This window comes from Bos grunniens, chromosome 26, assembly GCF_055505025.1.
Source record: "Bos grunniens cultivar Pamir isolate PY7600 chromosome 26, Bosgru_T2T1.0, whole genome shotgun sequence".
Taxonomy (NCBI): domain Eukaryota; kingdom Metazoa; phylum Chordata; class Mammalia; order Artiodactyla; family Bovidae; genus Bos; species Bos grunniens.
Window position 1 is genome coordinate 20513574 of NC_141190.1, and position 25699 is coordinate 20539272.

Below are 25699 nucleotides of genomic sequence, written 5' to 3' on the forward strand. Positions count from 1 at the left end.
GTTGCTGTGTGTGCCCCAGGGGCTGGCATGGCAACATGCCCCAGCCTGAACCACCGATGAGTCACTGAGAGTATGCTAGCTAAATGTTTATCAAGAGAGAACCTTTAGGAACAGAGCCAAGACTATGAAAAGGAGACCTCCTGGCCTTTGGATGGAGGAAATGAAGTGCACCTCAGATGACCTCTCTGCCCTTGTTTCTGTCCCCTGTGTTGTTCCTGGCTTGTCTCTTTGTCCACCTGGACATAGACCCCAGCATCCCTGGGGGTTCCACTCATGATTCACTCACAGCAACATCAGCGTGCTGTGGAGACTCATGACATCACCCAGCACAACCTAAGCCAGACCTAAGTCGTCCTTTTAGACGCTGCTCTTGTCCTGTGTATGTTTCAACCCTGCTGCCTGGTTCCCCTCCTCCTCCCTTTCACCCCTGGCTCTGGTCTAGTCTCCTCACCCTCCTCCCCAATCCTCCCAGGAACAACACAGGTTCCTCCCTGCGATAGTGACTGCTTTCGTTACTGAGTCTTATCAAAGCTTTGCTCACAAACATTACAAAGGCCTGCTTTCCTCAAAAATGGGAGTGTTATCAAATCCATGGGAGTCCCTAGGCCAGTAAGTGTCCCCTCCTCCCAGTTTCATCAAGTATAACAGCAGTCCCCATCCTCCCCTCAGAGAACCCACTCCAGATCTGTGTCCTTGGTTTGCTGGGGGCAACTGTTCAGAGACAAGCTCCTAGTAGAAAAAACTTCAAGACGCTAAGGCAGTGAGTGGTGCAGAAAGAGTGCTTCCCTTTGGGGTGAGAAGAGATCAGATCAAGGTGGGCCAAGCCTTGATGAAACTTAGCAGGAGCGTCACAGTGTCTGCTGTTGCAGTGGAGCCCCGGCCCAGCTCATTACCTTAAAATAGGGGCTGATCTCTCCATCCCCCAGTCCTTTTCCCCTTCTCCACCTCTGACTATCACTGTGCTCTAGATTTAGAAATCCCAAGTGTCTCAATAGATATATTGGTGAAAATATTCACACTAAAGTGTTAGTGGCTGATGTTAATAGTAGTGACAGCAGTCTAAGTGAGTAAGCTCTTCCTAGGGCATTTGTTTCAACAACCTGATATTCCAATACTCACTATTAAAATCGAAGGAATGGGGACTTCCCTGGCAGTCCAGTGGGTAAGACTCCATCTTCCAACGCAGGTGGTATGGGTTCAGTCCTTGCTTGGAGAGCTAAGACCCTAAATGCCTCATGGCCAAAAAAACAAAACATAAAACATAAGCAATTTTTAACAAATTCAATAAAGACTTTAAAAATGGTTCACATCAAAAAAAAAGTATTTTAAAAATAAATAGAATAAAATAGAAGGAATGAAGAGGGAGATCAGAGGAAACTGATTCTCCGGTGATTAACTATTTGGTAGCATTCTGATGGAGGATAGAGAGGGAATATTTAGACGAACACGTCATATAAATCAGAAGGTTACTTACCAGTAATGGAAAAGAGTGGTCTGATAGATATCTTTGCTGCTCTCTTGCTAAACCATCCCCTCTCTAAAAGAGAGGGTTATGATTTTCCCATTCTTATAAATAAGCATGAATCCTTAAGAACGGTGAGAAGGCTGAGGAGCCAGGACTACTGTGTTGCTTCTCCCCAGATCCTGACCCCCAGGACAGCTGGGCCTGGATCTCACTGTGGGATCTCACCATTTGTGGCAACCAGACACAAGGAGCCTTAAAGCCGGGGCCGGAAGTCCAAGGCAGGCCCACAAAAGAGCAGTGTGAAGGAGGGCACTTTCTTCCTTCTAGAAGGGAACTCAGTCATGTGGCAGAGCGAAATCAGAAGGAGGGGGAGAGTCCCAGGGAGCCCGTCCCCTGGAGTTCTCTCCCTTTCATTTCCAGTGTGTCTGTTCAGCCTGCACTGAGTTCCCTGAACCGCTGTTTTGCTCCAGGGCAACTTTAGAAAAACCCTAATCTGCTTCTCTGCTTCCCTAGCACAGGTTAAGATAGGTTAAAGTTTCAATATTTTACTCAGTACTAAGGGAAAGCAAGAGACATATGACCAAAGAAAACCTACCCTTTATCCCAAAACAGATTTTTATTGATTTATTTGGCTGTGTCAGGTCTTAGTTGCAGCACTCAGGATCTTTTTAGTTGCAACATGCAAACACTTTGTTGTGGCATGTGGCATCTTAGATCCCTGACCAAGGGTCAAACCTAGGCCCCCTGCCTTGGGAGCGTGGAGTCTTAGCCACTGGACCACCAAGGAAGTCACCCCCTGGAAAAAAAAAAAAAAATATATATATATATATATATATATATATATATTTAGAGAGAGAGAGAGACAAGATTTTAAAAAGCAGAGAGAAAAATTAAACTGGAAAAAGCAGAGATTTTTTTCAATCAATAATCACAATAGTCCTGCCTGAGGCCCACCCGGAGAACTCACCTTTATGGATTATAGAGCTAGTTGCATTTTTCTCCTTTCCTTTATTTCCCCCAATTCTCTCCCGGTGGAGGGGCCAGGGTTGAAGCAAGAGAATTGTGAGTGGAAAGAGGAGTGACCACCCCCCACCTCCTTTGGGTGGCATCCGTCTGTACCGCTCGGAGCATGGTTTAAATCAGTGGGAAGACACGAGGTGAGTCCAGCTCTGGGGACAGGAGTATGGCCGAGGCATAAACCCCCAGGCCCTGCCAGAGTCCCTGATGCTAAGAACACAAGTCCCTCGTGTGTGAAGTCCTTTTTGTAAGCATACAGTTATTTGTAAGCATTTCACAGATAGATTCTGATGGGAGTCTTATAATAACTACCTGAGATGAGCAGAAAAATTACAATTAATCATTAACCTTATGGGGCTTCCCTGGTTGCTCAGACGGTAAAGAATCTGCCTACAATGCAGGAGACCTGAGTTCTATCCCTGAGTTTCGAAGACCCTTGAAGAAGGGAATGGCTACCCACTCCAGTATTCTTGCCTGGAGAATCCCATGGACAGAAGAACCTGGCAGGCTACAGTCCCTGGGGTTGAATACAGTCGGACACGATGGAGTGACTAAGCATGCAGACACTAAACTTATGAGCAGAAGAGTTATGATTAATCACTAACTCTATTGTATAAATTAAAGCACACAAGACTGTGATGCTTAGAGATGCTGCACGGCTCATAAGCAGGGGAGCCAGCCCTAGAAGCCTGAACTTTGGAGCCCCAGGCCAGCCTTCCACTTTTCCACTGTTCACCACTTCAGTGCGATTAATACAGAGACTTGTTGACACTTTCCAGAAATCCCCATGGTCCCAAAGGACCTGTCTCAGGTGAAACCTCCAAAAATCAACAGTGACTCTGAGATAGTTGCGATCTGTCCCCTGTCCCCACAGCAGACAATCGGAAAAAGCAGAGGGTCCCACACAGGGAGAGGAAGCGGCACGACTTCTCCTTGTTTAAGCTTTCCGACTCGGAGATGAGGGTGAAGATCTCGCCACAGCTTCTGCTGGCCACACACCGCTTCATGGCCACAGGTATGATGACCCTGCCCTCCTGCATCTCCACCCCAGGCAGGCAAGGCAGCTCTGGAGGGCGGGACCCAGGCACCAGTCATCCTTAACACCTTGCAACGAGTCCAGTGCAGGGACTAAGAACCTCTGTTCCAGAAGAGGAGGTTATCCTTGGGCAGGGGCAACAGGACCCTACATTTGCTCGTTTTCAGCCTCCGATTTTCTCAGGGTAAGTGAGTATGATGCAACTCTGCTTTTCTCTCTTCTACTTGAGAAAAGAGCTGAGGAATCCACCACTGCACTTTCCCTTCCTCTACCTGCTTCATGGTGGGGGTTGGTGGCCCAGAGGGTTCATCTGGGAGGGACAGGCGATGTCCTATGTAGCTACAAAGCCCTGGGGGCCCGGACTCTCCAGGGGCCATGTAGGCCTGTGAGCTATGAGTTCTTCAAATACAGACATGGATTGTGAATCCCAGAATCTTTAGAGAAAAAAAAAGAGAGGATCCAAAGATAAACTTCTCCTTCTTGTAAGAAGGTAAAATTGTCTTTGAGCTGTCTAATCTCCTCATTCATGCCTAATTATGTGCTGACCTAGAACAATCACACACATTAGTAAGTTCACTATTTAATTAATCCAGCATGTATTTATTGAGTGCATAATGAATGCTAGTACTATTCCAGATGCTAAAAGGTAGAAAATTTTAAATTGGAGCTTCTTTAGGGTTTTAAACGTGTAATATAGTTCTGACTTTATAGTTCTAATATAGTCTTTCAATGACTACAGATGTCAACTGGATATCTGATTTCCTAGAACAAAGCAGATGTATCTGTAAATATAATGATATGCCATAATATAATAGTATAGTATAACATAACATAATAATATAGTATATAATAATATCTATTAATATGTAAAGACAATGCAATGATGCTTCTTATTGAGAACTTTCCACTTAAATAATTAAGTGTTCCTGTTAACTTGAAATTTCATTTCAACTCAACAGATATACATCATACAAATAAGTCAGATTAAATTCTCTGTATTTCATTTGATCATAGCATTAAAACAAAAACATTTTTAGCCATGTTCACATGGCTTACTTATCCATGTCTAACTCCAGCTGCTTTTTAAACCACTTTATTGCAATATAGTTGACATACAAAAAATGGTACATATTTAATGTAAACAACTTGATGAGCTTCGAGATACACATACATTCATAAAACCATCATCATAATCTGTGCCATAAACATCACTTCCAAAAGTTTCCTGCCACTTTCTATATGTGTTATTACTATTCGTGTGTGTGTGTGTGTGTGTGTGTGTGTGTTAATATAAGATCTTAGCAAAATTTTAAGTTCAATTCAGTTCAGTCGCTCAGTCATGTCGGACTCTTTGCGACCCCATGGACTGCAGCACGCCAGGCCTACCTGTCCATCACCAGCTCCCGGAGTTTACCCAAACTCATGTGCATTGAGTAGGTGAAGCCATCCAACCATCTCACCCTCTGTTTTCCCCTCCTCCTCCCACCTTCAATCTTTCCCAGCATCAGGGTCTTTTCAAATGAGTCAGTTCTTGGCATCAGGTGGCCAAAGTATTGGCGTTTCACCTTCAGCATCAGTCCTTCCAGTGAATATTCAGGACTGATTTCCTTTAGGATGGACTAGTTGGATCTCCTTGCTGTCCAAGGGACTCTCAAGAGTCTTCAGTATAGCATTGTTCTTGGGCTCTATATGCTGTGCAGTAGATCTCTAGGATTTATTCATCTGGCACAACTGGAACTCTGTACCCTCTGACTAATATCCCCATTACCTCATTCTCCCAGCCCATTCTACTCTCTGTTTCTATGAATTTGACTATTTTAGATTCATCATATAAATGGTATCGTGTAGTATTTGTCCCTCTGTGCCTGGCTTATGTCACCTAGCATAACATCCTCCAGGTTCATCCATGCTGTCACAAATGGCAGGATTTTCTTCTTTTTTAAGTCTATGTGCAGCTTTAAATAAAGTCAATGAGAAAATTAATAACAAAATTGACACTGTCATAACAGTGACCTGAAATGCCAGTGCAGGTACCCATATCCCCAGAGGGCCCGAAGATGCACACTTGGGCTTAAGACACCCCCCGACCCACCCACCTAAGGGAATTGCAGGATGGAGCGTGGAGCATGAATGGCTCTGGTTATGTCCACCCTGACTCCTCCCTGCTGCTGATTCCTCCTGCCTTCACCCTCCCCTAGAAGTGGAGCCATTTAAGTCTCTGTACCTCTCGGAGAAGATCCTGCTTCGGCTCTTGAAACATCCCAATGTGATCCAGGAGCTGAAGTTTGATGAGAAGAACAAGAAGGCCCCGGAACACTACCTCTACCAGCGCAACCGCCCCGTGGACTACTTTGTGCTGCTTCTGCAGGTGAGTGGGAAAGCCTTGGACCCTCCAAGGGCAAGGTAGGACTTCTCCAGGCTGACGAGGAATGCCCATGCCTCCTCCGAGCCAGGTTCCAAGGCTGCCTTGGGAGCAAGGCCAGTTGGGGCGGGCGTTTGTCCATGACTCACAGAAGGAGACAGGTGTGACTGGCTGGCATCCTAGAGTGATGGGGTCTTGATGGCATTTAGTCTGATGTCAGCAATGTTTGTGGTTGGGGGTGCAGTGGGTAACTCCCAGCCGAGGGGTTCTGCTGCTGAACTTCCTAAACTGGTGTCCTACAAAATCCCTATCACCTCTTGTCTCTGCTTGGCCATGCCCAGGAATGCAACTGTGCAATGCCTCCCAAATTTCAGGCACTCCTTGTTTTAAGCTCTTCTCTCTGTCGAGCTAAAACCTCACCATCTCTGATTTCCACCCACTGGTCCATGCTCTGCTCTCTGGAGGCACATGAAACAGGTCCACTCTCTCTGCCACACTTCAACTGTTGCAGTCCCTTAATCTTCTCCTTAAAGGCGCTATGAGGGAATAAACAAGCAAATGAGAGAGCTGCAGCATCTTCCTGGTACTCACATGAGTACAGTCACCCACCCTGCCCTGAGTGGGTGTAAATAAGCGGAGAGGCCTGTTAATAAATGTCAGGCAAGGTTCCAGCCCCGCCTCCTGGCCTGGCTCCACCATTAGCCCCGCCCCTATTCACAGTCTCTTCCCAGTAGAATCTGGTGAACCCTAAATACAATGATTGTCTTAAAATCTTAATTAAATTCACAGTGACTTAGAAAGGGCCTCTCTGTTACAGTCCCCCTGCCACCTGTCTGCTCGGACATGGTATATGCCTCAAACCCATCCTTCCAGATAACCTCGTTAAAATGCCTTCTTCTCCAGAAATGGAGTCGCATTCTTTACTGTTGGAAATTGAGAAGGGTGTTTACATTGTTTATATAACACAAGGAACGCTAGTAGAGTCTTATGCCTAATATAAACATAACCATTTTCAAATAAATCTTGGCGGGGGTAAAATATAGGGGCAAGAGGGTAGGTTCAGAAATTGGAAAGACCTAGTTTTAAAATTCCAATATTGGTACTTGTTAACTAACCTTGACTCAGTTATTTAATCTTTATGAGCCTCAAAATTGATTCATCTATAAAACTGGGGGTAAAAATAGTACAGGCCTTGTAGGGTCTGGGATGGATCCATGCAGTGCATACACACGGTTTCAGACCCCTAATAGCATACCATATGCTCAAGCTTCTCACAGAATCTGGCTTTATCTCAGCTAGAGATAATAGAGATCGTCTATCGGAGAAGGCAATGGCAACCCACTCCAGTACTCTTGCCTGGAAAATCCCATGGATGGAGGAGCCTGGTAGGCTGCAGTCCATGGGGTCGCTAAGAGTGGGACATGACTGAGAGACTGCACTTTCACTTTTCACTTTCATGCATTGGAGAAGGAAATGGCAACCCACTCCAGTGTTCTTGCCTGGAGAATCCCAGGGTCGGGGAGCCTGGTGGGCTGCCATCTATGGGGTCACACAGAGTTGGACACGACTGAAGTGACTTAGCAGCAGCAGTCTCAGACTATACCACTGGAGCAGTTTATGGGGTTTATGGGGTCCTGAGCTAGCTGGACCTGCCTCAGAAGGAGCCATTAGAATCTTCAAGGAAAGCTTGCATGTTCATGACTGGATACTGCTTTATTAACTAAACAAGAACTTTACTGCCAAGGGCTCCTGAAGTTAAAGCTGCTGTTTCAAAACATATCTGGATGGAATTCACATTCTCCTGTGATAAGATTTTAGGTCCACTTATTATCCAAACAGAAGTACTTAGGGTCATCTTCACTAAAAGAGCTGGAAGTGCTTGTCCACACCCTTAGCACACTACCTTCTTTCTCCAGGGTAAAGTGGAAGTGGAGGTTGGTAAGGAAGGCCTTCGCTTCGAGAACGGAGCCTTCACCTACTATGGTGTCCCAGCCATCATGACCACTGCTTGCTCAGGTATTCCAGTTTCCAAGCCATAGCTTATTGGGGAAGCAGTGGGATAGTGGAGAAAATGCATCTGGGTTCCAAGTCATGACTCCTGTTATGGACCCCGGACAAGCCTTTTACCTTCCCGGACTTTAGAAGTGGAAGTACATAGTAGACTGTAACATTATCCAGTGTTAGGGATGGATAGTGGTAATTTTCAATATGAAAAAACACATTTACTCTTTACTTCCACCTGATTACCTGTTTTTGCAGGGTTGATTGGTGCTGTGGGTGGGGTGGGAGAGGGAGAATTCCTTTAAGAAGGTGTGTTTTCTGAATTGCCTCTGAAACACACTGCATCCTTCTGTCCTTAGATAACGATGTGCGGAAGGTTGGAAGTCTGGCTGGATCCTCTGTCTTTCGTATGTATCTCTCAAACCCCTCCCTCGTCCTCCCTGCCGAGGTCCTGCCTCAGCCCAGGCTGGGGACCCGGACCAACCACTCTCAGCCTGGGCTGGGACTGACACAAATGCTGGCAGCCTCTTTGTATGCTCTGCCAGGAACACTGCTTTCTGCCAGGTACCCGCAGACCACAGGGCAGGGGGCGGGGGAGCTTAGTTTCTGAGAGTCTAGAATGTTTTCTGCTGCTTCTCTGCTCATGTGCAAAATGATGAATGCCCAGCGAGGGAGGTTGTGAGGGGAGGCACCATTTGCTGTCACCTGCCAGGGAATGCAAGCAGGTGGTTTTGTGTGCTCTGCTGGAGGTTGAACCATTCCTTCTCTGCTGTGGTAATTCACCCTCTGTCCTCTACTTGCAAACCGTAATATGCTATTATTGTGTCTGTGGCATTTAGTAAGCAGCAACAGCAAGATCTTAGGATGTAAAGCCCAGGCTGGCACATATATTGCTCATCTGCTTCTCTTTGCTCATTGACCACATCTCAGCAGGTGGGGAGGGGTCTGCGGCTGGCCATGCATGCTGATGGCAGGGGCTGGCACAGGCTTCTGGTGGGTGTTCTCTGCCCCTTCTGTACTCTACCTTCTCTCTGCTGCCTGCATCAGTTATCGTACTTGTGTTTAGAGGGCATGGCATTTGTTGTGATACAAGTGTGATCCAAAAAGCATTATTTCTCTAGATTTGTCTTTGATTGACCAGTCTGAATTTTGCATTGCTTTCAGCTCTTAGTATTTATGGTGGCCATTTTAATGCCAAATGGGTGTTTTTTCTCATCATAAAAAAAAAAAAAGAAAATCTTCCATAGTGCTTTATATTGGGATTTATCAGAGGGTCCCAAAGCTTGAAATCACAATCCACGGCACCTGAAAAGTAGGTACTGTTTTAACAGAGAAACTAAAGAAATGACCTGCTCCGAATCACCTCAATGCAACTATTTACTCAGTGCATTCCAGTGGCCTGACTTGTTCAAACAGCACAATGAAATACAGATCTTAGATCCAACATGTTCCAGGATGTCATTTCTATGTGGGAATATTGGGACAATTTACAGTGTAATTTCCCATCCTGGCCCAACAGAGGACTTAAAAGAAATTGAAATAGCTGCCCACACCCAAGGAGTGGTCCCACATATGTGGAAGGAGGGCTGTAACAAAAAACCCTGGTATGTTGTTATATAAACTGGCAAATGTCAATTAAGGTTGGTGAAGGAAGCATCAGTTCGCAGAACAAGAAGTCAAGATATGGGAGAGGGATGGTCTACAGGACCAAGTAGACCTTGGTTCTCTAAAGGAGGTCTCCACCAGCCATCACATTGGTCCTTGCTCAAGGTAGAGTGACTACTGAGATTCAAAGTGTTACCTAGATGTGTTGGCCTTTACATAAGACCAAAAGAAGTGGGGACTCTAGGGGTAAATTGCTGCGTAAAGGTCCCAAGCCCATCTAATTTACATGACTTTCTTTCTTTAAAAAAAATTTTTTTTAAGTAGTGGGAAAATGTTATTTGGTTCCTCCTTCCTTCCTGTCTCTAGTTCTTCCTATCAAAATCCATTTTATCATTGAGACAGAATAAACCTGCAATAGTAATCTCTCCTTCAAAACTGGTTAACTAAAAAGAAATGTTAACCTCTCTTTCCCTCCCCACACTTCTGAGCATCTTTATTTATCCATCTTCAGGAGGAAAAAGAAATCAAATTAGCTTGTAGGGATATAGAGACATTTTCCTTTCTCCCCCACGAGCCCTCCACATCTAATAGAGTTAGGTGTGGATAACTGCCAAGCCCACCACCACTACCCCCCTGCCCCTGCTTATTCCAGGTCCACCTCTCAGCCCAGGTCCAGCCACCCAGCATCTTTCACTGTCCAAGAACCTTACTTGTAGGTCAAGGAAGAGCTTAAGGCTGGACCACAAAGTGGTGGATTCTTGTAGGGTCTCAGTCTACCTAACTAGTCCTTGATGCCAATCTGGAGCTTTGTCAGCCTTGAGGGTGATAAATGAGATGATGAGTTTGCCAGAACACTGGCCCTGTGACCGATGCCTCAAAGTTGAGTCTGAGGTTATAAGTCAATCCCTCTGCTTTTCCTGTGCTGGGTGAAGGAAACACAATCAGTATTGTCTCCTTTGTCTTGGTTCTGATTGCCAGGGAACCCAGGAGGACCAAAGTGAGCCTGGTAATCTGGAGGAATGGGGTCTGAGCTCAGCGTGACCAGAACAGATGCCCACAGGGGTGTGGAAGTGGGAGAGAACAAGTCTCCTATTTGTTTGACTGAGATATATTTAATTTGTAGGCCAGAAGTACTAGGATTCTTCTCGAGACAATGGGGTTTCTTATTCCAGTGTGTCTTGCAACACTAGGGGCCCATTTAAATATTCCTTGACAAAGAATGTGATTTCTTGACAAAATAAATGATTATCAGGTAGGATAAGGCTCTCCCCTCTCCCCTCTCCCCTTTACACTATTGGGTAATTTCAGGCAAATCATTGGGTGCAGCAACTAAGACTGCCAAAGCCACCTATTTCAGAGTGCTGTCACCTGCAGACTGACTTCAGTTTCTTGGAAGGGACTCTGGGAATGATCAGATAAGAGGGATAAAGACAGATTGCCTCCCGGACTGCTGGATCAGGATCAAGGTCGGTGAAGGACTGGAATATTACTACACATTCCACTCCACCCAGGCCCCAAGTGATAGCCAGCACCATTTCAGACTGTGGGGAAAGAGAGCGAAGGAAAAGGGGATAGGAAGAGAGGTTCTTTGGAGCACTTGTACTGGCTAAGAAGTGACTATGATTTAGTTTATCAAGTTGATTCACATGAAGATTGCTAGAAACTGCCCTTCCTGTGTCCCAAGGCTCCAGCTGTGCACAGTTCCTCCCCAGCACTGTGCCCACAGAGGGAACTCCTATGAGTCCGAGGCAGAAGATAGCCTCCTCTTCCTCGAGGATGCCCCCCCTAGCAGGAGCTTGCACTTTGCTTTCAGCCCTCCCGCAGGTGAGAAACCCTAAGGCAGTCGGGAGGGCCCCGAGGGGATGCAGTGCTGGGCTCCCAACACATGTGCTGGCTCAAAAAGGCGTCTCAGACGGAACACTGCCCACGCGTACTCCCTGCTGGGACACTGCCTTTCTTGTCACTGGTGGGTCTCATCCCCTCTGAGATTATTGTGCATCTTTTTGGAAGAACTTCAGCAAAATCTATTTATTTTCTTCTTTCCGGAGAGTGACTTTGTGAGAAGATGCGATTTCCATGTTTCCAGAGGCAAGACTCCCTTTGGCAGAGAAATGGGATGTTGTGAAGATCCAGGAGCAGACTGTCTCACCCACTTTGCTCTTTGTCTCTCTCCTTTTGTGTTTATCTTCCCCTTCACAACTCACAAATCCTTGACTCTTTAGTGCCCGTCTCTGTGTCTCGTACCTTCGCCTTCAGCAGAGGGGACTCTCTGGCAGGCTCCCCAGGTAAACATGCATGGGGTCTCGGTCTCCATAGATCCATGGGGTCTCCATAGATCCATGGGGTTTACAAGAGGCCTTTGGTCTCTGTCACTGTCCCGCATGAAAACTAGCCTCTCCCAACAGACACGCCCAGGACGTAGGCATAGCACGATGCATTGCTACTACTCACTGGTACTCACTGCCCAAGCGTTGCTGGTGCAGCAGTGTCACTTATGAACTTAGCCCCCAGGGATATGCCTGTGTGCATCCATGTGAGAAATGGGGAGGGCTGGAGAGGAACGGTCTGAGTTTTTCCTTATCGTTTGTCTGACTGCAGAAAGGAGGGATAAGAGGTGCAGCAGATGAAAAATGGGAGAAAACAATGAAAGGCTATGCTTTATTTCCATTTTTCCTCTGTCTTTTCCTCTACGTGGTCTCTGACCTCAGTTAACCACTAACCCCACCTCATCTTCCTTGAAATGTTACTATGTAGTGACCATAATCGCTCTGGCTCTGCTCACACAAAGGATGCTATATTAAAAACTTCAGAACAGCTTTTCATTAGGTTGAACCTCTCCTGTTAATGAAAAGTTACCGATTTCCTTTTAATCAGGTAAAGCAGCTCCATACTATAACTCTAAGATGGAATAGAATAGAATAAATCTGAATAATCGGTTAAGAACTTGTTTCCTTTTTTCATCCCTAGAAGTTGATCTCTTAGTTTCATGGAGGAAATAATGACCAAACTAAGGATTTATTTAAGTTACCCTGAAGTTAAAGCACAATCCACTTCCCCACACCCTCTACATCTGTCTTCCTTATTCCAATGCTATGGTAGTGATTCTGAGGCCCCACCATAGCCTCATCATCAAGAAATCAATTGTATTTCACTGTGTATATAGTAGATTCTCAACATTCAAATAGGCTGAGACCTAAAACCCCCAAATTTGCAACTTCAGAACTATTTATGTTGACTTCTACGTTCTCACAAATCACAGTTTTCCATCAAAAGCCATCTGGTTCCCATGCTTATCTGTATAAAACAAATTAACCACCTTCCCCAATTTTATCAGTTTTCTCTCTTCATGGTGATTTTCCACCAATAAATAAAATTTTTTTTCTCACTTTGTGGGAGCTCATGCCTTTATGATGACTACAGGAGAATGGCCCATCAGAGATGCCATTCTGGTGCCCTCACCAGCTGAGTGGTCACTCCCACATGCCAGCAAAATTAGAAATGACCACATCATGGACCTTCAAGATCCTTCCCACGTGGGGAGTCTTGATGAATGAATAACGTGCTCTTTAGTTTCAGCAGAAAGGGAAGATGCACATTTTTAAAATATTTTCAACTAAAAAGATCAAAGCATTAAAAAAGAAGAAGAATGAAAGCATGAGAGCTGGAATATACTTTTTAAAAATCAACCCTCAGCTCATCAGAAAACCTAGTTAATGAAAACTTCCTACTTAAAAAAAGGTTAGTTCTAGTTCATCAGTATAATCCTATAATTGAGTATTTACAGTCATTCTTACTTCTGTTCCATCTCAGCAGAAGAAGAAGCCTCACTCATTGGATTTACAGAAAGCAGTTCTGGGAACATTCTGGCCCCATACTTGATTTATTATACAGATGCATTAATTTACATATATTATGTCTTCAGTTCAGTTCAGTCGCTCAGTCATGTCTGACTCTCTGTGACCCCATGAATTGCAGCATGCCAGGCCTCCCTGTCCATCACCAACTCCCGGAGTTCACTCAAATTCATGTCCATTGAGTCAGTGATGCCATCCAGCCATCTCATCTTCTGTCGTCCCCTTCTCCTCCTGCCCACAATCCCTCCCAGCATCAGAGTCTTTTCCAATGAGTCAACTCTTCGCATGAGGTGGCCAAAGTACTGGAGTTTCAGCTTTAGCATCATTCCTTCCAAAGAACACCCAGGACAGATCTCCTTCAGAATGGACTGGTTGGATCTTCTCGCACTCCAAGGGACTCTCAAGAGTCTTCTCCAACACCACAGTTCAAAAGCCTCAATTCTTCAGTGCTCAGCTTTCTTCACAGTCCAACTTTCACATCCATACATGACCACTGGAAAAACCATAGCCTTGACTAGACGCACTTTTGTTGGCAAAGTAATGTCTCTGCTTTTGAATATACTATCTAGGTTGGTCATAAATTTCCTTCCAAGGAGTAAGCGTCTTTTAATTTCATGGCTGCAGTCACCATCTGCAGTGATTTGGGAGCTCAAAAAAATAAAGTCTGACACTGTTTCCCCATCTAGTTCCCATGAAGTGATGGGACCAGATGCCATGACCTTAGTTTTCTGAATGTTGAGCTTTAAGCCAACTTTTTCACTCTCCTCTTTCACTTTCATCAAGAGGCTTTTTAGTTCTTCTTCACTTTCTACCATAAGGGTGGTGTCATATGCATATCTGAGGTTATTGATATTTCTCCCAGCAATCTTGATTCCCTCTTGTGCTTGTTCTAGCCCAGCGTTCCTCATGATGTACTCTGCATATAAGTTAAATAAGCAGGGTGACAATATACAGCCTTGACGTACTCCTTTTCCTATTTGGAACCAGTCTGTTGTTTCATGTCCAGTTCTAACTGTTGCTTCCTGACCTGCATATAGGTTTCTCAAGAGGCAGGTCAGGTGGTCTGGTATTCCCATCTCTTTCAGAATTTTCCACAGTTTATTGTGATCCACACAGTCAAAGGCTTTGGCATAGTCAATAAAGCAGAAATAGATGTTTTTCTGGAACTCTCTTGCTTTTTCCATGATCCAGCGGATGTTGACAATTTGATCTCTGGTTCCTCTGCCTTTTCTAAAACCAGCTTGAACATCTGGAAGTTCACAGTTCACGTATTGCTAAAGCCTGGCTTGGAGAATTTTGAGCATTCCTTTACTAGCGTGTGAGTTGAGTGCAATTGTGCAGTAGTTTGAGCATTCTTTGGCATTGCCTTTCTTTGGGATTGGAATGAAAACTGACCTTTTCCAGTCCTGTGGCCACTGCTGAGTTTTCCAAATTTGCTGGCATATTGAGTGCAGCACTTTCACAGCATCATCTTTCAGAATTTGAAATAGCTCAACTGGAATTCCATCACCTCCACTAGCTTTGTTCGTAGTGATGCTTTCTAAGGCCCACTTGACTTCACAGTCCAGGATGTCTGGCTCTAGGACAGTGATTACAGCATCATGATTATCTGGGTTGTGAAGATCTTTTTTGTACAGTTCTTCTGTGTATTCTTGCCACCTCTTCTTAATATCTTCTGCTTCTGTTAGGTCCATACCATTTCTGTCCTTTATCGAGCCCATCTTTGCATGAAATGTTCCCTTGGTATCTCTGATTTTCTTGAAGAGATCTCTAGTCTTTCCCATTCTGTTGTTTTCCTCTATTTGTTTGCATTGATCATTGAGGAAGGCTTTCTTATCTCTCCTTGCTATTCTTTGGAACTCTGCATTCAGATGCTTATAGCTTTCCTTTTCTCCTTTGCTTTTTGCTGCTCTTCTTTTCACAGCTATTTGTAAGGCCTCCCCAGACAGCCATTTTGCTTTTTTGCATTTCTTTTCCATGGGGATGGTCTTGATCCCTGTCTCCTGTACAATGTCACGAACCTCAGTCCATAGTTCATCAGGCACTCTATCAAATCTAATCCCTTAAATCTATTTCTCACTTTCACTGTGTAATCATAAAGAATTTGATTTAGGTCATTCCTGAATGGTCTAGTGGTTTTCCCTACTTTCTTCAATTTAAGTGTGAAACTGGCAGTAAGGAGTTCATGATCTGAGCCACAGTCAGCTCCCAGTCTTGTTTTTGCTGACTGTATAGAGCTTCTCCATCTTTGGCTGCAAAGAATATAATCAATCTGATTTCGGTGTTGACCATCTGGTGATGTCAATGTGTAGAGTCTTCTCTTGTGTTGTTGGAAGAGGATGTTTGCTATGACCAGTGGGTTCTCTTGGCAAAACTCCATTAGCCTTTGCCCTGCTTCATTCCATATTCCAAGGCCAAATTTGCCTGTTACCCCAGGTGTTTCTTGACTTCTTACTCTTGCATTCCAGTCCCCTATAATGAAAAGGACATCTTCTTTGGGTGTTAGTTCTAAAAGGTCTTGGAGGTCTTCATTGTTATGTCTTACTCCCATCTTTTTTTTTTTTTTGGTTACACCACATGGCAGGCGGGATCTTAGTTTCCCTACCAGGGATCGAACTCTTGCCCCCTTCAGTGGAAGCACAGAGTCCTAACCTTTGGACCTCCAGGAGAGTCCCTGGAAATTAAGAGGGCTTTTAAGTTTTAAAAGACCTGGTTATTTTGTTTAAATCCCCACAACCACCTTAGGAGATGGGCAGAAATTGTTTGGGGACAATAGGTAAGAAAACAACTCTAAGAAATTAAGCGGTTGGGTCAGTGTCAGACGTGTAATTAGGATGCGGAGGGCTGAGGACCAGAATCCAACTCTCTTAGGCCTTGTTCTGTTGCCTGGGACCTTACTGTGTTTCTGAATGTGGGCCTGTTGTGCCCTCTAGAGGGCTGTGACTTGTTTGCATTTTGAAAGCAGCTGTGCTAATCAACTATGGTATGTACTCACCTTGGATTGAGGCTGGTGGTCCCTACTCCAAATATTGCCACTATTACTCATAGGCAGTTTCCTTCTAGCTGAGCCTGAGGGTGAAATAAGGAGAGCAGAGTGTGTGGGGATTACCTCCAGAGTATGCTGCGATATGTGATTAGCCAGATTTGCAGGCGTTTTTATTTAAAACCACTGAGAGTACACAGCCCCACTACAGTTACCATTCCCTCTCCCCGGATTCGTTCCTTTTGTCTTCTCCTGATGGTAGAGATGATTTCAAGTTCCCCATGACAGTCCTTCTGAATCCATGAAAGAACAAAAGCAAGAGAGAGGCCGCGAGCAAGAGTCCTTGTTCAAAGCCCAGTTGCATTTGTAATGTACTTTGAGATCAGTGAGGATAGTTTTTTCCCCAGAATATAAAGGAAGAACCTAAAAATAATCTTTTTACTTTGTGAAATGTGGTAAGTGGAAATATTCCTTTGGGTCGGCTCTTGCGTAGTCAACATTTGGGAACCATTAAAGCTCCATGTAATGTGAGCGAGTTCATCTGGGCTCCTAACTTGGGCTGATTTGCAGAGTTCACATTGCAGCTTTGACAGAGAGCTTTTGGCATTTGGTTTTCTGATGTTGAATAGTACCCCAGAATGATGAATTTTAATAATCCTAGTTTGTACTCTTATAAGCCTGTGTAATTAAATTCCCGCATCCAGTTTAGAAAGCACAGATGGCCTGTGGCATAGTGATGATGACCAAATCGGGTTGTTCCTCTCTGTCCCTCAGTGAGACTTGGAAAGATGTAAGCAGGCAGCTGATGAACCCTACCTCTTCTCACATCCCCAGACTGAAAAGGAGAATGAGGCGTTCTTCTGTGTGTGGCTCCTGTTCCTGGGATAGAGTTGTGAGAGCTCTGGGCACAGGTGTCACGAGTAAAGCAAGAGTCGCAGAGGTGTGTCTAGGTTTTCAGGGCCCCTGCCTATCCGTACAGAATGAGGGGAGATTCCATCCAGCCCTGACTTCTCTTTAAAATCCTCTTCCACCCCTTCTCTCACCACAACCCGATTTTACCCCAGTGTCTTCTCCACCCAACCTCAGTAACTCCAACTTGCCATCCAGGACAGATGTACCTTACAGGCAAACCACATGAAGTCTGCAGGATTGAGCTTGCCACACTTCTCCACCCAAATTGAGAGCATGATGTAAGAGCAAGATGGGCGAGGGAGATGTCAACAGCTTGGCCTGAACCCTATTGAGGGATCCTGTGGTCAGTTTCATGCATCACTGCCCAATCCGTCGCCTCTTAGACCTCTTTGCCCTGTGCTTAGAATTTTTCTTCTCTCTTCACTCCCCCAAGCTGCGCCTCTGTGCTCTTAGAAAATGCCAAGGGGAATTATACAACTTGAACTAGTTTGCCATGCTGCTGGGACACTCGTCTGTTACTGATTTCTTCTCTTTTTTTTTTTATTAAAAGCATTTCCATTTCCCTTGCTCAAAAACTTCTGAGTGTATGTGCACAATTACCAAAATGCCGAGTCATCAGCGTCCTACCTATTGAGGAATGTCAGGCTCTGGGACACAAAATCATTGATCTTGCACAACAGTCAGATGAGCTGGGACTTTCTTTGTCATGAAATGAAGATTCCTTTTTCATTCTAAAGATGGCTTTTATAGACCCAACCTTTGTAAGACAGCTGTATCTTTTGCTGTAGAGAATCCTTTGGGATATTATGAATAAACCTTCAATAGCATTGTCTTTACTTAAAAAACCAAGAAACATGTTTTTCCTCCCAGCACAACAGTGATGTTGCTTGTGTTTGACTTGTGGGCCCTATGAGTGACAGCAGGGTGACATGCCTGCCCTGGGTGCCAGTGAAGACGAGAGCTTTGGGAAAAACAGGGGTGAAACTGTTTCCTGTTTTCAACAGCAAGTGGAAGTGATTCAGGCAGAAGTTAATTCTGTTCAGTTCAGTCGCTCAGTCATGTCCAACTCTTTGCAACCCCTTGGACTGCAGCATGCCAGCCTTCCCGGTCCATCACCAATTCCCAGAGCTTGCTCAAATTCATGTCCATCGAGTCGGTGATGCCATCCAACCATCTCATCCTCTGTTGTTCGCTTCTCCTCCTGCCTTCAAGCTTTGCTCAGCATCAGGGTCTTTTCCAGTGAGTCAGTTCTTGGCATCAGGTGGCCAAAGTATTGAAGTTTCAGCTTCAGCGTCAGTCCTTCCAATGAATATTCAGGACTGATTTCCTTTAGGATTGACTGGTTTGATCTTGCAGTCCACGGGACTCTCAAAAGTCTTCTCCAACACCACAGTTCAAAAGCATCAATTTTTCAGTGCTCAGCCTTCTTTATGGTCCAGCTCTCACATCCATACATGACTACTGGAAAAACCACAGCTTTGACTAGACAGACATTTTTCAGCAAAGTAATGTCTCTGCTCTTTAATACGCTGTCTAGGTTTGTCATAGCTTGTAAGTAAGCGGAAGTTGATTAGTAGGCACCATATATTTCCCTATCAGCCTCACTGAAGCTGTCTTGAATGATGACATAAGGGATGAGAATGTAGAACAGAGATGTGGGGTTGTGGGGCACAGGTCCCACCAGGCAAAGTGGAGGATTATCAAGGAGCAGTGGTTATCTCTCAGGGTAACTGAAGCCACAAACCCCTGCTCACACCCACTCTCTTTGTTCCAAACTGAGTTGAGGACAAAACCTACCAGATCAAGGTGTGGTTTTCCAGACTCTTCTTGCACCAAATAAGCCACACTCCTGCAGGGCTGCCTGCCCCCTTTTCCAAGACAACCAGACCTGAGGAAACACTACCAAACGACTTAGTCAGCCACCACCTCAGAACAGCCACAGTGGGTCTGGGCAAGCCAGACCTTGTCCATTTACTTCAAGGGACCAGGACCAAATGTGAAATGCGTCTTTTTCTGCCCAATACTGCTGCTCTTCACAGTCACATTGGTGCTTTATTCTGTTCTCCACATCACCATCACTGTCCCTCTCGGCCCCTGGTCACTCCAGTGTCACCTGGCTGGTAAGTAGGACTCCAGGCCTCCTGGTTTCACACGCTCTTATTAAATAGACAAACAGAAGGTTCTGATGTTTCCTGAGGCCTCTTCCTCGAGTTATGGGGCCGTGGCAGTGCATTCCTGGAGTGTCCTTCTGCCCACCCCTTACTTCAAGAAGTCAGTCTACCAGGAATGACTTAGGTTGCTGGAAAAGGCTTTCTGATTCCAGAGTGACTAAAAGGTCTGAAACCTTTTTAAAAACAAAATTTAGATTCTAAATAAAAACTCCTTCAGGGACTGTTAGGTGCTGATTGTTCATTCCATCCTTCTTTAATGAGCACCTACTCTGGGCCAGGCACTGTGGTAGATACCAGATATACAACAATGACCAGAAAAGACAAGGTCTCTGCCCTCATGGAATTTAGCATTGAACTGAGCAGACATTACAAATAAATACAAACATGTAATTAATTAAAACTTGTGAAAAGTGCTTTAAAGGGATGAACAGGGGACAGTGATAGAGGAAAATAGGGGGAATATTCTTAAGGTGGCCAGACCGGATCTTAGAGAAGAAGAGGAAAATAACAGAATATGAAAGACTAGAGATCTCTTCAAGAAAATCAGAGATACCAAGGGAACATTTCATGCAAAGATGGGCTCGATAAAGGACAGAAATGGTATGGACCTAACAGAAGCAGAAGATATTAAGAAGAGGTGGCAAGAATACACAGAAGAACTGTACAAAAAAGATCTTCACAACCCAGATAATCACGATGCTGTAATCACTGTCCTAGAGCCAGACATCCTGGACTGTGAAGTCAAGTGGGCCTTAGAAAGCATCACTACGAACAAAGCTAGTGGAGGTGATGGAATTCCAGTTGAGCTATTTCAAATTCTGAAAGATGATGCTGTGAAAGTGCTGCACTCAATATGCCAACAAATTTGGAAAACTCAGCAGTGGCCACAGGACTGGAAAGGGTCAGTTTTCATTCCAATCCCAAAGAAAGGCAATGCCAAAGAATGCTCAAACTACTGCACAATTGCATTCATCTCACACGCTAGTAAAGGAATGCTCAAAATTCTCCAAGCCAGGCTTTAGCAATATATGAACCATGAATTTCCAGATGTTCAAGCTGGTTTTAGAAAAGGCAGAGGAACCAGGGATCAAATTGCCAACATCTGCTGGATCGTGGAAAAAGCAAGAGAGTTCCAGAAAAACATCTATTTCTGCTTTATTGACTATGCCAAAGCCTTTGACTGTGTGGATCACAATAAACTGTGGAAAATTCTGAAAGAGATGGGAATACCAGACCACCTGACCTGCCTCTTGAGAAACCTATATGCAGGTCAGGAAGCAACAGTTAGAACTGGACATGAAACAACAGACTGGTTCCAAATAGGAAAAGGAGTACGTCAAGGCTGTATATTGTCACCCTGCTTATTTAACTTCTATGCAGGGTACATCATGAGAAATGCTGGGCTGGAGGAAGCACAAGAGGGAATCAAGATTGCTGGGAGAAATATCAATAACCTCAGATATGCAGATGGACACTACCCTTATGGCAGAAAGTGAAGAGGAACTAAAAAGCCTCTTGATGAAAGTGAAAGTGGAGAGTGAAAAAGTTGGCTTAAAGCTCAACATTCAGAAAACTAAGGTCATGGCATCTGGTCCCATCACTTCACGGGAACTAGATGGGGAAACAGTGTCAGACTTTATTTTTTTGAGCTCCCAAATCACTGCAGATGGTGACTGCAGCCATGAAATTAAAAGACACTTACTCCTTGGAAGGAAAGTTATGACCAACCTAGATAGCATATTCAAAAGCAGAGACATTACTTTGCCAACAAAAGTGCGTCTAGTCAAGGCTATGGTTTTTCCAGTAGTCATGTATGGATGTGAGAGTTGGACTGTGAAGAAAGCTGAGCGCCGAAGAATTGATGCTTTTGAACTGTGGTGTTGGAGAAGACTCTTGAGAGTCCCTTGGACTGCAAGGAGATCCAACCAGTCCATTGTGAAGGAGATCAGCCCTGGGATTTCTTTGGAAGGAATGATGCTAAAGCTGAAACTCCAGTACTTTGGCCACCTCATGCGAAGAGTTGACTCATTGGAAAAGACTCTGATGCTGGGAGGGATTGGGGGCAGGAGGAGAAGGGGACAAGAGGATGAGATGGCTGGATGGCATCACTGACTCGATGGACATGAGTCTGAGTGAACTCCAGGAGTTGGTGATGGACAGGGAGGCCTGGCATGCTGCGATTCATGGGGTCGCGAAGAGTTGGTACGACTGAGCGACTGAACTGAATGACTGAAAAGTGAGTGCAGGGATTGGGGGGTAAAATGAGGGGAGAAAAGGGGGCATGAGGGTAAAATGAGCAGGAGGGGAGAAGGGGAAATGGCATCTACTGAGGTGGGGGAGGCTTACATGATTGAGAATCCCCAAGGGGGCCAGTAGGCTGGAGCAGAACAAGCATGGTGGGAAGGGAGCCCCAGGAGGAGATCAGATGGGAAAGCAGGGGTCAAGCCGTGGCGGGGTTAGTGCTTAGGGTCAAGTCATGGGGGCTTAGATTCAACTGGAAGTTGACTTGTGTATTTTTTTTAATATTTATTTATTTGGCTGCATCAGGTCTTAGTTGTGGCACTCAAGCTCTTTCGTTGCAGCGCACGGACTCTCTAGCTGTGGCATGCGGTCTTGGTTCCTAGTCCCCCACCAGGAATTGACCTGTGTCCTTTACATTGCAAGGCAGATTCTTAACCACTGAACCACCAGGGAAGTCCCCTGATTTGTGTTTTGAAAATGTGCTTTTGACAGCTGAGGTGAGAACAGATTATGAGATTATAAATGGGAAGACCAGACTGTGGTCTAGGCAAGAGTGACGGTAACTGGGACTTGAGCCGAAACAGAGACCTGATGTGGGGCTGATGGATTGGCAGGAGTCGCAGGAGACTCCCAGGTTTCTGGTTCAAGTAACAGTGTATATGCGGATGACACTTAACTGAGAAGGGAAACACTGAAGGTAGAACCCTTAATTCTATACTCTGATCAAGGCAGTGATTATTCTGGCTCTAATGAGAAAATGATTCAACATATTGTCATTTTAATCTTTCCACAACAGTAACAGCTTGACAGCTAATCAGACCGGCAGACCTCCGGAAGACACTCCAAAGAGATGCTAATCATTTTGATGGATGGCAGCATTATCTTAAGAAACAGAATTAAATTCCTAAAGTTCTTCCCTGAAGGAACCAAGGAGCCTAATCTCTTAACAATCAGGCTCTTCATTGGCACCCCTGAACTGACTGTGTCAGGAGAGGGCACAGCTTCCCACTTCTCTTTCTTGGGAAGAAATGCAGAGTGGTGTCAGAGGGATGCAGAGCGGTGGAAAGGGCTTTGCAGTCTCACTCAGGGTTATTCTGTGGTGGAGGTAATGCTAAAGTCACCTTAGAACCTCTCTTCTATTGATCCTGGGAGGGCAGTTCCCAGTCCATTTTGAAACCAAGTGATACGGTCATAATTGAATGTTCCCAAGAAATTGTTCTTGAAAATGGAAAGAGAGACTGACTCAGAATATTCAGGAGGCCTTTGACCAAAGGCCTGGAGCATTGTTCCAGCCTCTGGCCTGTGAGCCTAAAGAAAGCCCTGCCTGAGAACCATCCCGCAGGGGGCTCCACTTTGGCCCTCCCCAGCTCCACCTCCTCTCTGCGGGGTGAGTAGTTCGTGGAGCCAAAGGGATGTACCACCCAGAGCTGTGTTTTTCCTTCTAGACCATATTTCAGATACAAGAATCCTGAATTTTCCACCCAGACAGCTCTAGGAGACCAGGCCGGGAAGCCCTAGGGCAGGGCAGGGTCTCCCCCTACAGCCTATTTTCTGGCACAAAACTCTAAGGAGCCTGACCTGGCCTACTAGGTTGTCAAGACGGTGTTATTTGTCAAGGAGAAGTGTAGAGCATATTTTAACAGTTTATTGATGTGATTTAAATATCTATCCATATGGTTTGTGGGCCTCTGCTGGTCCCTGCCTGGAGGCAGGCCTGATATTCCCTCTGAAATGCTTCACCACAGTGAGGGCTGGTTATCTGTGCTTGCCAGGTGGTTTTTAGGGCAAACCTAAGGCTTCAGCCTTTCTAAAAGAAGGTTTGTGAATGGAGTTTATATAAAATAACTCACTTTGGTAAATAAAGGGTCTCATGGTCTGGGGTCGCCACCCACATTCACAATGGGGTCCTCATCTCCTTCCCTTCCTTACCCCTGAACCAAGAAGGGCAGTGGGCCACCCAGCTCCTCGCTGGTAGAGGTCATGGGGAGGGAAGGAGCCTGAGCCACGTGGAGCCCCGAGGTCTGAATTTGATACTCAGAAACGGAGCAGCAGGGCACTTCCTGGGCTCTGCGGGGAGAGGTGAGGGCCCCATGCTGCCATCACCTAAATGTCCTGCGGGACCTCAGTAAACCACACCCCTTCCTCTCTCTCCCTCCTTCTCCTCCCACCACTGCCTCCCCACCCCACCCTCCTTGCCTTTCCCCCATCTCCTCTCTCGTCTGCAGTAAACCGGTCCCCTTCCCGCTGCAGTGGGTTGAACCGCTCGGAGTCTCCGAACCGTGAGCGCAGCGACTTTGGGGGGAGCAACACCCAGCTGTGCAGCAGCAGCAACAACCTCTACACACCCGACTACTCGGTCCACATCCTCAGCGACGTGCAGTTCGTGAAGGTAACTCTGCAGAGGACCCTCCCCCACCCCAACCCTGCACCCTTCTATTCCCCGTTCCCCATACCTCGGCTTTCTAAAGGCCCTGGTTTTAGTCAGTTGTTGTTTTTTTTTTCCCAGTCAGTTTTATTCTGTTCATTATTTGTCACTATTATCGTTCCTTTGTTCATTTGAACCCTGGTTGTTCATGACTGTCTCCCCATTTTTCATGTGGAGAAACTGAGGCAGGAAGAGATAGGGAATTAGCTTGCCTGAGAGAAGTTGCCAGCAGGACTGTTTCCTTTAGTTGCCCCATCATTGGCACAAGGTTGATGTGGTTTATTCAAGATACATTTGCAGGGGATTAATAAACCAAGCATATAGGAGCGTATCCCTGGCAAAGGAAATGGCAACCCACTCCAGTATTCTTGTCTGGGAAATCCCATGGACAGAGGAGCCTGGCAGGCTACAGTCCATAGGGTCACAAAAGAGTTGGTCACAACTTAGGGACTAATCAACAACAATATAGTCTTGTATAGTGGCTTCCCAGTGCCTCCATGCGTACTCCGTGGTGTTTGACTCTTTGTGACCCCACGGACTCTAGTCCACCAGACTCTTCTTTCTGTGGGGATTCCCAGGCAAGAATACTGGAGTGGGTTGCCATTTCCTCCTCCAGGGGTCTTCCTGACCCAGGGATTAAACCTGCATTGCCTGCATCTACTGCATTGGCAGGCAGATTCTTAACCACTGAGCCACATGGGAATCCCAGCTATGATCTTACATATGTATCAGGTTTCACATATTATTATCTAGAAATCTAAAACACAATGCAGTCTGTGAGCTGAAAATCTTTGTAGTAATTATCATACCACCTTGCCCTGTCCCTGAACTATCTGAAGAGAATCACTTTGCAAGTATGAGAGAGGCAGCAATGCTTATCACCTTGTAATTAAGGAAAGCTGTTTCTTCATACCCCTCATTGAGTTTAATATTAGACAAACACATTCTAAGATTTCCTGCTTTCTCTTGCTTTGATAGGTTTTATGTTGTTGGTTTTGTTTGCTAGCCTTCCACAAATCATTACACACTTGGCCTGAGATCAGAAGGGAACCCATTTACCTGAGTCCAGCTGAACACCCAACGTGCTCACTCGGTGACTGTCGTCCCGGTTACAGGGGATGAGGGTGTGCTGAATCACAAAGGTGGGAAAAGGTCCTTTCCTTCTGTTCAGAACACTCACCCTGATAATTTGAGGGTGGTGTGTGCTGACTGGCTTTCTGTGTTCCATGACTCTGTAGACACCCTGAACTAAAATACACATCGTTGATAAAAGTAACCCTGGAGAGTTACCAGAGGAGGGGCTGTACCTGTGGAATGGGCTGGGGTAATGACTGTTGGTGGCGTGCCCTGTGCCACGCACTTTAAGTCCTTGATCTGAATTATCCACTTAGTCCCACAACCACCTTAAGAGGTAGGTACTCTGTCATCCCCACTTTATAGATGAAGTAGGAGTTTGTGGGGGGCTTCCCAGGTGGTCTTAGTGGTAAAGAACTCACCTGCCAATGCAGGAGACGTAAGAGATGCTGGTTGGATCCCTGGATCAGGACGATCCCCTGGAGACAGAAATGGCAACTCACTTCAGTATTCTTGCCTGGGAAATCCCGCAGATAGAGGAGCCAGGCAGGCT

The 25699-nt window shown here is 45.5% G+C and overlaps 1 protein-coding gene across 5 annotated transcripts in view; it reads left to right on the forward strand.

The window, feature by feature from the left end:
* CNNM1 (cyclin and CBS domain divalent metal cation transport mediator 1) overlaps positions 1-25699 on the forward strand; it is a 73170-nt gene that overhangs the window by 29587 nt on the left and 17884 nt on the right. The window contains exons 3-8 of one of the 5 annotated variants that reach the window (XM_086377182.1): positions 3357-3497; positions 5717-5886; positions 7797-7896; positions 8241-8288; positions 11709-11771; positions 23873-24036. In XM_086377182.1, the coding sequence (XP_086233308.1) occupies positions 3357-3497; positions 5717-5886; positions 7797-7896; positions 8241-8288; positions 11709-11771; positions 23873-24036 (686 nt within the window). Of the gene's footprint in view, positions 1-3356; positions 3498-5716; positions 5887-7796; positions 7897-8240; positions 10011-11708; positions 11772-23872; positions 24037-25699 lie in introns of those variants that run through there. The other 4 variants (XM_086377185.1, XM_086377181.1, XR_015155165.1 and 1 more) reach the window with 4 other exon arrangements.